We start from the raw sequence: 12,977 nt of genomic DNA on the forward strand, positions 1-12,977 counted from the left end.
TGGCACTATCCCAGACAATCTGGAGTCCTCCTAGACTCACAGCTCAGTTGCGCCCATTTCTAGACTGGGAGTCCCTGCTCACTTTCATGTATGCCCTTGTAGCCTCCCATTTAGATTACTATAACATGCTCTAGAATTCAGAAACTTCAACTGCTGGAAAATGTGGCTGTATGGGTAATAAATGGTGCCAGCTACACGGTACATGTAACGGTGAAGTCCACTGGCTGACTGTGTTTAAAGATGCTGGTTGTCACCTTTAAAGCCTTACATGACTTGGGACAGGATTTCCTGAAGGACCATCTTTTCCCAGGAGTTTCTACTTATCCAATCAAGCCAGCATTTGGGGCATGCTGCAGATCCCATCAGTCAGAGTTCCTACTGGCGGGTACTAGAAGATGGCCTTTTTCTGCTGTTGACCCTACCTTATAAAATATTGTCCCCCCTGGGATTACAATGGCCTAACGCTGTTGGCTTTTCGCAAAGTTTTAAAAACTTGGCTATCTACCTGAATGAGTTAAAGCTAACCATTACTTAGCTTTACTATTACTTGTTAATTATAACAGCTGCTGTTTATATAGTAGATATTTTTATTATTTTAATGTTTTTTATATTATAATAGTTCTATAATTTTAGAACTGTAAGCCGCTCAGAGATAACTTGGTTGAGTTGGGTGATTATAGAAAATAAATAATATTTTTACAACAAATCTGAAGAATACACTATTATTATCTCTCATTCTGAATTTTTCAATGCGGACAATATTCAGTTGACCAGTTTTGAGTAAAACAGTTGCCACGTAAAACCATTTGTTTACAAACCTTGATATAGCAAGTAAACATGCTGAGGTAGATAGGATTCAAGATTTGTAATGGCCTGGGAGACAGACTAGTACAGACAATATTCAAGATTGACCCGCAAAGCTTTCATATCACAAAAGTTCAAACTTCACCTGCCCCAAACATTGGTGTTGCCTTGTTTTTTATTAACAGTGCTAAATATAGGTGTATTTTTTTCTTTTGGATTAATAAGTTATATACTGTTCTGAATATTTTTTTCTTAAACAGATCAAAGTTTTGGTGGCCTAATACCAATGACAAATGGAGGAAATGAAGAGGATGCTAACAATATGCATGTTGATAGAGACTTTGCTCTTATATCAGGTGGGAGGCAAGAGTTTCCTGTTAACCAAAAGATCATTCACATGATTGAAGAACAAAAACAGAAGAATGATTCTGTTGAACCCAGAGAGATTGAAATTTACACCGTTTCCACAATGCAGACCCCTTGTTGTTGCAAGAATCAGTATGCATTTTATCTATAGTTTTACCTTTTTGCATATGTCCAAACTCTTAAGCTATTTTATTGCTAAAGTACCTTAAAGCTTCCTAAATAGCATGAATATTTGTTGAAGGTGTTTTGTAAGATTTTGAAGGTGTTGGTTTCAGGTGTAAAATGTTGCCAAGTGTTGAGTTAAACATGCATGCCATGTGCCTTGATTACAGAGTATTGCTTTTTAAAAGAATCTTAATAGCTTAATTAATGCAACAGTTATTTATTATGATTAAATAAAAAGCTAATTGCACTGCCTACATAATCACATGACCAGTTTTAGTATGTCAAATAAAGCTCTGCAAGTGCTACCAGTTTTTCCCCCAAGTTATTCCATATGGATTTAAACATTTCTTTTTAGCTTGCTGCTAATGTTAGCTGAATTAATTTCAATCATTTGATTATCCAAAACTCCTATTTGAAAACTAAAAATGCCATCCATATTAATTTCATTTGCAATTAATAATTACTTTTACTTTTCAAGGGTGGGGTACTTACATTCAGAATACTCTCAGTTCAAAAGGGCTCACTCAAGGCCAAGCTAAATGAGTCAACTGTATGGGTTGTGAATATATATTAGGGATTTGTTTTTAATAAATCCTAGGTATAAATAGGTGAGCATATTTTCATTGGGAATGTGCCATGTGTAGTCTGTTCTCTCCCCACCAGTTTACTTTTCTGGCAGGAAAAAATGGAAATTGGGATGGAAGGGGAAAGTATCCACAATTAAGTTCATCAAAAATATTCTGATAGGGCTGCAAATTGAGCAGTAGCTTGTTTTTCAATCACATCATTGGAAAAAACAACTTTGATGTGTGTGATAAAGAGTGTAGAGAGGATGGCTTTTATTTTGAGTCAATTTGTGCTTGACGGGTCTATTTCTTAATACAGATATGAATTGCAATAACTCCATATTGAAAGCATTGGCAAATGGAAATATCATCAATGGACATTTGGACTTCAGTTCCCCACCTCGGCTCAATGGATTGAGTTCCAGGCGTGAAGAATGCGTAACACTGATAGTACCTAATGCACTAATCTCTGATCATAACTGTATAATCAGCGATGGCCATAGTGTTGAGGAACCAGCAAAAGTTCTAAATGCTTCTGATATGTGTGGTTCTTTACATCTGAATGGAAGCCCAAGTAGTCTTGTTTCAAATAGGCCCCCATGGTTGGATGACCTTGGAGATACATTGCACTATGGACACTACCATGGTTTTGGGGATACAGCTGAAAGTATTCCTGAACTTAACAGTGTTATTGAGCATTCCAGTTTGATTAAAGTTGCAGAAAAATACGATAATACTGTTTTGGGTACAATGTATCTTTATCATGGTTCCTGAATTATAAATGATACATTTTCTGGATGTTAATATACTTTGAAATAGTAATACAAATAATGGGATTGGGATGGTATCACCTGAGGATGCAGGATTTTTTTTTTACATATTAAAAGCATTTGACACAACAGCCTTATGCTTCTAATTTTGCATGTATCAGGTTCATTGGTTATATTAATAGCTAATTTTACAATAGAATGTTTGTTTTTTATGACAAGGTCTAGTTTTATATTTTTTTATTTGCTATAAAAACTTTTAGAATGTTTTCACACTCATCAAACCTTTCTAAACTTAAACTGTAGATTAGTTCATTTTGATATTAGCAAACTAGTGTTTTGATTTAACATTTTCTGTTGAGACTGGTAAGCAGTAACAGTACCAGTTTCAACTATGCAAGGAATGGGTGGTGGCAATGAAAATGTTTTATGTATTTGCTCAGTTTTCAAAAGGAAGTGAATTTTCTTGGATCAAGTTAATAACTGCTTAAACTGAAGCTGAATATGAGGTATTTACGTGTTTTACTTCATAATGGCAAAGCTGACATCAGCTTGTCCCACTTTTGTATGATAAGATTGGGGAAATAGGTTCATATCCTCCAATTTGAAATACTTTTTGCTCACTGCAAGTAAATGTATCTTACCATAGTTCACAGAATGGCTTGACGCTGTATATAAATTATAAAAATGGTTAAAATGTTGAGTCAGTATCTTTCAGCTTTATTTTACTAAATGCATGCATTTACTTTTTAAAACGGCATTGCTTTGTAACATTAAAATATGCATTTCCAACTAAAAGTAGTGCCCATTTTATTTTTCAGCAAATTCAATATCATATTCATTGAATTGAAAAGGTCGATTGTATAAATTCTATCTACATGTATACTTCAAAAGCTTTGTAACAATTCTTTTGTGATTTGCATAAAATTAAGATGAAGTGTTAAAAAACAAACTGATGTGTCTTTTTCTGTTTCTGAAGAGACCTTTACAAATTGAATTAGAAAATAAAACACATTGCATTATATTTTAGCATTTTTGCACAGTAATACTATTTTGTTTACTAATTACATTTTGAAGTGTACCTTATAAATTCCTTTAAAAAGGAAAAATCACCAATTATTAATATCAAATAAAGCTCTACCTTACCCTTAGTTGTGACACTGAGCTCTCCTAATCTAGACAGAAATAGGTTGGAGATTGCTGTGATAAAAGACATATTGTGAATTGGATTGTGGTCTTTTAAGTCAATTCTTCTTCAAGCCTTTAGGATTAGTAACGGATATTCAGAGCTGAATAACTAAAGTAATGCCAGAAACGTTTGTATATGCTACTCACTAATAATTAGGGTTGCTCAGCTAAATCAACGACAGGAACATTACCATGATTAAAAACCTAATGTTCCCTGCAAAAGCAATAGATACAAGCCTAACAATCTCCACAGCTTCCATTAAAGCAGGCATGTCAAACTCGCGACGTCGCGGAACTTTTTCCCATTGCCAAAAATGGGATGGGCGCGGTTTGTGACGCTACGGCCCGTGGGCCGGCAGTTTGACACCCCTGCATTAAAGTAACCATTCTATTGCTGGGATATTTACAAAACTTCCGTCAAAACTACTGCACATTCAGTCATAAAACTCACTGTGTGCGGCCTTTTTAAGGAAAGATGAACAGAAAAGAGGTTGAAAATACGCTGTCTTAAATCTCTGGAAGCAGGCTACGTGGCCACTTAGATTAGTGGGAAGGCATGTGCTTAATAAGTAGTTACCCATTCAGGCCACAATTCATGTAAGCAAGTTAGTAATGTTAATAAAAAAAATTGCCTTAAAATATATTGCTTGGGCAGAAGAATAATTGAGAGTAGAATGAAAGAAGGCCTGTGATGATTGAATGGGACTGATACACCATAACTCTTAAAAGAGGTGAGGGGAAGACATGGGAAAGTAGGCAGGAAGGTTGGCTGTTGAAAAGAGGAAACAGATTTTTTATTTCAGATACTTATTTTTGGATGTGTATATTCTGCATGGTTATTAATTGGGGAAAATGATTATATTACATAACCATTCAAATAATCCATCTGCTCATTTTAATTCAGCAGAAAGGAAAGAAGGTTCTGAGTTTTAAAAAAACAATTCATAAATTGGCTCTTAGTAAAAGAAAATAGGTTGGTGGAAAGTGTTGAAAGGGGAGAAGATTCAGATCTGGGTTTTTTTCAGTAAGGTTCCAATTACAGACTGATTAACTTATCCTTGGCTATGCTGGTCCAAGCTGCTTTCAGATTTGTCTTAAAATATATATGAATATTTTTGAAACTGCTCACTGCAGTTTCAACTGCATAAATAAAAGTATGCACTGGTTTGACTTCATCAAATCTAACTAACATATCAAAGAAGAGGGTTCCTGATTTGGATTTCCTCCAGCAAAGGAAGAATGCATATAGAGGTGGACAAGGAATGTATGTAAAGGGTCCAGCAAGGAAACTCAGTAGTAATTTTGGTTTGCATGAAGCCTCCAAAATAGGCTAGGAGACTCAACAAGAAGTAGGGGTGTGTGACCCAGAGTCTGAAGAATTTCAAATGTCACTTGAATTAGGTACTTGGTACGAGTTCTAATTTGTATTCTAGGTTTCCATGTTAGTGGAGCAGTCTGGAGAACTGAAGGTTACTTGGGAATATTTGAACCCACTAGAGCAGGGGTTGGCAACCTGAAACAGCAAAAGAGCCACTCGGAACCAGTTCCGTCACACACAAAAAAGTGGGAGCCGCAAAATGTGCGTGTGTGTGCACGCATACGCAGAACAAGGCAAAACGTACACTAGCCCTGCCCCCGTCCACCTCTAGTATGGATTGCTCTGCCAAAAAAAAGCAGCCGAAGCAAGCCTCCACCGCCCCATTGAGAGAATGGGGCGGCGGAGGCTTGCAAAACGGCGGATCGAGCCACTGCTGGTGGCGGAGGCTTGCAAAACGGCGGATCGAGCCACTGCCGGTGGCAGAGGCTTGCAAAACGGCGGATTGATCCACCATTCTGCAAGCGTGTCTGGGTGGCACTGCTTCAGCACCAGCGGGATCCAGGCGCCCACCTGCTCCAACACCACCTGCACTGTCTCGTGGCCCAGCAGGTTGGGCAGCTGCATATTGGGGTACTTGATCCCACGGCACAGCAGCAGCGAGGCGGGGATGGGCTTGCAGTTGGACTGCTTGTAGGAAAACTCAGGCTCTCCAAAGAGGAAGAGCCCAACAGCCGGGCCAAGGCAAGCTGCAGAGAGGCAAAGCAGGCATGGGAGAAGCTCGCTGGGGCGCATCTTGCCGAGGGGTGGTGGAGGGGAAGCGCGCGCACGCGCGCTCTGAGCAGACCCTGGTTGGGAACCCCCGAAGTTGCCAGGAGAGGAGGAGAGAGCAACGGGCGGCATAGAGCTTTCCCCTCCCGCCGGCCATGCGCGGCTTCCCTGAAGCACTCCCACTACCTCGACAGAGGCGCAGCCCGCCACTCTCCTCTCTGCAAGCCTCCGCCACCGGCAGAGGCTCGATCCACCATTCTGCAAGCCTCTGCCACTGGCAGAGGCTCGATCCACCGTTTTGCAAGCCTCCACTGGCGGCAGAGGCTCGATCCGCCATTCTGCAAGCCTCCACCGCCAGCAGAGGCTGGCTCCGCCGTTCTGCAAGCCTCCGCCGCCCCATTGTCTCAATGAGAGACGGCAGCAACGTTTTCGCAGGAGGGGAGCCCGAGGAAGGCGCAGCAGGTGGGAAAAGGGCTGCTGCCGACTCACCCAAGTCCCTCCCCACCCCACTCTTTTGCAGCAGAAAGAGGAAGGCACAGCATACAGAAAAATGGCCCACTCACCTTCCAGCAGTCCTCCAGTGTCTTCCTTCGCTGCCGCCATGTGGAGTCCAAAGAAGAAAGGAGGTTTGTGGGCACTCCCACAAACCAAAGAAGTTCAACCAATCAATTCAAACTTTGCAAGTTTTTTTTCGTGAGAAGTTTGAATTGATTGGTTGAACTTTTTTAACCCCACTTTTTTTTGGGGGGGACTGCACATGCCGAAGGACTGGGAGCCGCAGGAGACGGCTGAAAGAGCCGCATGCGGCTCCGGAGCCGCCGGTTGCTGACCTGTGCACTAGAGTAATCCAAAGGAAATCCATGGGCCAGGACCTTGGAAAACATCTCCCTGTAGTTAATTCCATGCTAAGCTACTCACATCTCATATGGGCTGATCTTTACTTTATTTCCCTGACAGCTGATATTTATTTTCCCAACTGCCCTCAAATTTCTATCATAGTTGAGCTAATTCCATGTTCTTATTACAAGGGGTATCTTACATTTATAAATCTTACAATACTAAAATTCAGTAACAGTAAATCTTGCTATAAATTTGTATATGCAGGTTCTGCATTTAATTCATTCTAAAACACAATGAAAAGAGCATAATATAATAGTTATGAGAAACATTCTAACACTTCCATCAAAGGGAATCAACTTTCTTACTCTACACTCCCCTCTAGTGGAAATGAAAAGAAAAATGTAAGATAGTTTTCTTCTTGCCAATAGAGCATATAATGGGGAACTGGGCAAAAGGTGGGTCTCAGGATATTATTGTGTTACAAATCCCATCATTCTTGCTAACTGTGAAATGAATGGATGGAAATGAAGTTCAACAGTATCTGGAGAGCTAATTCTTTTCTTGATGTAATGCAAGGATTTTCCAAATGGTCAAGATTATTAAAGCACCTTAATGTTATGATGACTACAAGTAATCCTGGTTTAGTAATTAGTTTCCAACAATTTGGTTGTTAATCAAAGTGGTTATTGAGTGAAAAAACATGACTGTGACAGTGCATGGAGGCTATTAGGGCTTAGAGGAAACAAAACATGCTAAAGTCAAACCCAAATTAAATCAACCATTTTGTTCATTGAAGCTCTCTTGGAATGGCACTGCCTGTAAGAAAGCAATTCCATGACTTGAAGATTTTTCTGGATTCTCAACTGCTACAAGATGGACAGGTGGAAGCAACACCAGTGAAGCTTCTGCCCAAGTGACTGATGAGCAAATTGTGGCCCTACCTGGTGCGAGAGGTCCTCACTATGCCTTATGGGGACTATTACAATCTACTCTGCATGAGCTTTGAAGATCAACTGGAAGCTATTTGTTGGGCCAGAACACAATAGCCATGGTGTTGACTTATATGGGAGCATTGCTATTTATTTTATCTTCAGTTCCTTCTCTAATAATTTCTACCCAGGATTGACTGACTGACTGACTGACTGACTTACTTACTTACTTACTACCTCCAACAGCTGCTTACAGCATTGGTATTTTCAATGAATTATTCATGATTCTAGGATACCTTTCGTGATCTGTCAATACCAATACAAACCCTGTTAATGTAGATATGGAGTTTGTGGTTTTTGAATTAATATGCTTTGTTTTAAACTTCTTTATGCTGATCTGCATTTATCATTTTTCACTCAGGTGGAAAACCTTTTGAAGCTTTACACAATCCTTTTCAATTTAACATTCTGCACTGATTGTTATCATCAGCAAACCTGGGCACTGTTCATTCCTAATTCCAGATCACTTAAAATTAACTTAAAAGGGACAGATCTAACACTGACCTTGTAATGGGGGTCAGGGAAGAAGGAACACTTTGTTCAAATCTGTATTTTAACAAAATGTTGATTTGTTCTTCTTTCTTGTTTCTTCAACCAATTGTCTCACATGAAAGCACTTGTCTTAAATTCTGCTGAGTTTGCTTAGGAGCCTTAAGGAGGGACTTTATCATAATCAGTTATCAAAACCACAAAATCAGTTGCTTCTCTTCCTAAATCAACAGGCCCTTTAGAAAGTCAATTGTGCCCTGGTTATCTTGTGGCTTGACTGTTGCAATACACTTACCTGGCCTATCTTTGAAGACCACCTGGAAACTCCAACTGGTCTGGAATCAGTGATGTGGGCAGTGATGGGCAATGCCTCTGAGAGCTTCAGTGGTTGCCTGTTTGCTTCCATGTGCGATTCAAGTTGCTGCCCATTACCTATAAAGCCCTATGTGGCATAGGGCATTGTTAGTTGAAGTACTCTTTATCTCCCCTAGTATGTGCCTGTCCACCAGCAGGGTTGTCTCACTATAGGTTCTGAAAGTCTCTGTTGGAGGGCCAGTTCTGTAGAACAAGGTTCCCCCCAAGGTATGGGTGACTCCCACCCTACTTATGTTTTGGTGGCTTGAGGCATTTAATATTAGAATAAGTTGTGATACTTAGATATTATTAGAATAAGTTGTGAAAGATAATTTTCATTTTCTAAAAACTAGAAAATACTAATACAACAGCCATTGAAATATACAGTACAAATGAAAGATAGTGATGCTATTTGGGTTATGACTGATTGTGTTACATACAAAGACTGCTTCTCTTTTTTGAAAGTTTTATTAAATGCATATTACCTCTTAGGAAAGGCTAAATAAAATCTTAACTTAGATCAAAGCAACAAGATACAAAACCTCCTTGAGTCTTTCCGGACAGAACTCTTATTAGCCAATTGTATGTTTTTCAGAGCAAGTAATTTTTTTAAAAAAAATCACCTTATTGGTAATTGGGGAAAAAAGAAAACTTCATGACTAGATCACTTGAAATGGAAGAAAAAGTGGAGAGGATGGTGATAGAATATGACCCATAGCTGATTTGTAAACTTGAACTTTATGAAATCGCAACCTCAGTTAACTGGGTAGTTGTGCATTCTGCTCTAGAGTCTAGAAAGCTTCACTTTATAGGGATACAACAAAATGGATATGCTTTTGTCAACCTTGTTCAACTTCCTCCAAAGATCAGTATGATCCAGTTCACATAACACATTACAGTGGGCTAATATGTGGTTGTTGGATTTCCATAAAACATGAACACAACCAATGTGATTAATTTATGTTTCAAACAGTTGAATAATTCAGTCAACCATGTTTTGATCATGACATTATTTCACATACCACCAATGTTCCTTTGCTTTTTTTGTGTGTAATCCTGTAAAGTCTCCTGAAATCTTACTGAATACTGATTTATTAGATTTTGTTTTGCACATGAGAGTGGATAACATACACAAGAAATCCTGTATAATTCCAAAAATAAATAGTTTAGCGTAACTGCATACATATTTATGTAAATATGTGCTTTTCCAAATAATGAGATTGGAAAAAAGAAGATAATAGCTCAATAAAAATATTTGCTTTGTTTTCAATAATTTATTTTGTTTCAATAATTAATCTTACTTCTAGTTGGATAGATTACATTGCATTAATATATATTAATGCATGTGAAGATAGTTTTATTAAAGCCAATAGCCCATTCATTAGTACAATATCCAATAATAATAATAATAAGAATAAGAATAAGAATAAGAATAAAGTTGGAAGGGACCTTGGAGGTCATCTAGTCCAACCCCCTGCTCGGGCAGGAAACCCTATACCATTTCAGACAAATGGCTGTCCAGTCTCTTCTTAAAAACTTCCAGTGTTGGAGCATTCACTGCTTCTGGAGGCAGGTTGTTCCACTGGTTAATTGTTCTAACTGTCAGGAAGTTTCTCCTTAGTTCTAGGTTGCTTCCCTCTTTTGTTAGTTTCCATCCGTTGTTTCTTGTCCTGCCTTCAGGCAGTTTGGAGAATAGCTTGACTCCCTCTTCCTTGTGGCAGCCCCTGAGATATTGGAACACTGCTATCATGTCTCCCCTCATCCTTGTCTTCGTTAAACTAGACATACCCAATTCCAGCAACCGTTCCTTATATGTTTTAGCCTCCAGACCTCTAATCATCTTTGTTGCTCTTCTCTGCACTCTTTCTAGAGTCTCAACATCTTTTTACATCGTGGTGACCAAAACTGGATGCAGTATTCCAAGTGTGGCCTTACCAAGGCATTGTAAAGTGGTATTAACACTTTATGTGATCTTGATTCTATCCCTGTTAATGCAGCCTAACAATGTGTTGGCTTTTTTGGCAGCTGCAGCACACTGCTAGCTCATATCTAAGTGATTGTCCACTAGGACTGCAACAAATTTAACAACCAACTTGCTTGTTAGACTGAGAAATATACTGACATTAAAACATTTGATCCCTCATTTATTATTTATTTATTTATTTATTTTATTAAATTTTTATACCACCCTTCTCCCGAAGGACTCGGGGCGGTGTACAGGGCAATAAATATCAAAATATAAATACAAAAGTGAAAAAGAAGTTAAAAAGAATTAAATAATTATGCCCAATATAATACAATAATAAAACTGTGTTAAAACTAAATCCAACCCCAAACCCATCAGACCAGGCCAGATTGTTCAAATAAATAAGTTTTTAAATCGCGCCGGAAGGAGCGAAGGTCGGGGGCCATCCGAAGCTCAACCGGCAAGCGGTTCCATAGGTCTGGCGCACCCACAGAGAACGCCCTCCCCCTGGGGGCCACCAATCAACATTCTCTGATCGGAGGCACCCTGAGGAGGCCCACTCTGTGGGAGCGCACTGAACGGAGGGAAGTTGATGCTGGCAGCAGGTGCTGCCGTAGGTAATCTGGACCCATGCCATGTAGGGCTTTATAGGTCATTACCAGCACCTTGAATCTCACCCGGAGGGCAACTGGCAGCCAATGCAGCTCGCGGAGCAGAGGTGTAACATGGGAGTATCGGGAGACCCCCAACACAACTCGCGCGGCTGCATTCTGCACCAGTTGAAGCCTCCAAGTGGTCCTCAAGGGCAGCCCCATGTAGAGAGCGTTGCAGTAGTCCAAACGAGAGGTCACAAGCGCATGAGTGACTGTACGTAAGGCATCCCAGTCTAGATAGGGCCGCAACTGGCGCACCAGGCGAACCTGGGCGAAGGCCCCCCTAGTCACAGCTCCTATATGATCTTCTAAGGAGAGCTGTGAATCTAGAAGGACCCCCAAGTTGTGAGCCCGATCTACGGGGGGTAATAACTCACCCCCCATATTAAGAGATGGAAAATTCTGCGTTTCCCGGGATGCCAACACGCACAGCCACTCAGTCTTGTCAGGGTTGAGCTAAAGCCTGTTCCTCCCCATCCAGACCCGGACCGCCTCCAGGCAACGGGACATCACATCGAGGGCATCACTGGGGTGGTTTGGGGTTGAAATAAAAAGCTGGGTATCATCAGCGTACTGATGATAACCAACTCCAAAACCACGAATGATCTCACCCAGAGGCTTCATGTAGATGTTGAACAGGAGAGGCGAGAGGATTGATCCCTGAGGAACTCCACAAACAAGGGGCCTCAAGGTTGACCTCTGCCCTCCTGCCAACACCGACTGCGAACGCCCCAGAAGGTAGGAGGAGAACCACTGAAGAACTGTGCCTCCCACTCCCAACCCCCTGAGGCGCCGCAGCAGGATACCATGGTCGATGGTATCGAAAGCCGCTGAGAGGTCTAATAGGACTAGGACAGAGGAACAACCCCTGTCCCGAGCCCACCAGAGATCATTCACCAGCGCGACCAATGCCATCTCCGTGCTGTACCCGGACCTGAAGCCCGATTGGTACAGGTCTAGATAATCAGCTTCCTCCAAGAACAGAGGGAGCTGATGCGCCACCACGCTCTCAACAACCTTCGCAAGAAAGCGAAGCTTGGAGACCGGACAAAAGTTATTTAATACAGCTGGGTCCAGGGCAGGCTTCTTGAGGAGGGGTCTCACCACCGCCTCCTTCAAGGCAGCGGGAAAACTACCCTCCCTCAGAGAAGCAGTTATCACTGCCTGGAGCCAGCCTCGTGTCCCATCCCGGGCTGCATAAACCAAGTAATAATATTTCTTGTCTAATGACCAACTTAGATTTTATTTCCATGTTACCAATGAAAATGAAAGTATCATAATGACTACATTTGATCTTTATTTAAATTATGGTTATCAGAAAAAATATAATAACCCTAGCCTTTGTCTCAAAAACTTTGGAGAATTGACAGTTGTGATAACAAAGACACAGTGATTTCATACAAACATAAAGAAATTAAAACAGAGCATTGTGTTTAGACCAGTGTTTTTCAAACTTGACAACTGCAAGTTGTGTGGATTTCAACTCCCAGAATTCCCCAGCCAGCAATTCTAAGAGTTGAAGTCCACACATCTTAAAATTGCCACATGTTAAAAACACTGATTTAGATAATACCCATGGTAAAAATAATATCGAATCAATATATTTATTGAAATAAAATCTACAAGAATTTGAACTTCAGCAAACAAAAATACAATGAAAAAGGCAACATCACAAGAATTGGTGGCTTATCCATTGTGCAAGGAAAAGGATCCAAGAACAATTACCTCTATTTAAGATGGAACC

The 12,977-nt window shown here is 40.4% G+C and overlaps 1 protein-coding gene across 1 annotated transcript in view; it reads left to right on the plus strand.

Moving 5' to 3' along the window:
* The window catches only part of ANKRD10 (ankyrin repeat domain 10), a 35,866-nt gene extending 32,174 nt beyond the window's left edge, over nucleotides 1–3,692 (plus strand). The window contains exons 5-6 of the mRNA XM_083362077.1: nucleotides 1,065–1,160; nucleotides 2,221–3,692. Of these exons, the coding sequence (XP_083218203.1) occupies nucleotides 1,065–1,160; nucleotides 2,221–2,675 (551 nt within the window). The 3' untranslated portion in view covers nucleotides 2,676–3,692. The remainder of the gene's footprint in view (nucleotides 1–1,064; nucleotides 1,161–2,220) is intronic.
* Nucleotides 3,693–12,977: the final 9,285 nt, after the last annotated feature.

This window comes from Vipera ursinii (assembly GCF_947247035.1).
Source record: "Vipera ursinii genome assembly, chromosome: 4".
In the NCBI taxonomy this organism is placed as follows: domain Eukaryota; kingdom Metazoa; phylum Chordata; class Lepidosauria; order Squamata; family Viperidae; genus Vipera; species Vipera ursinii.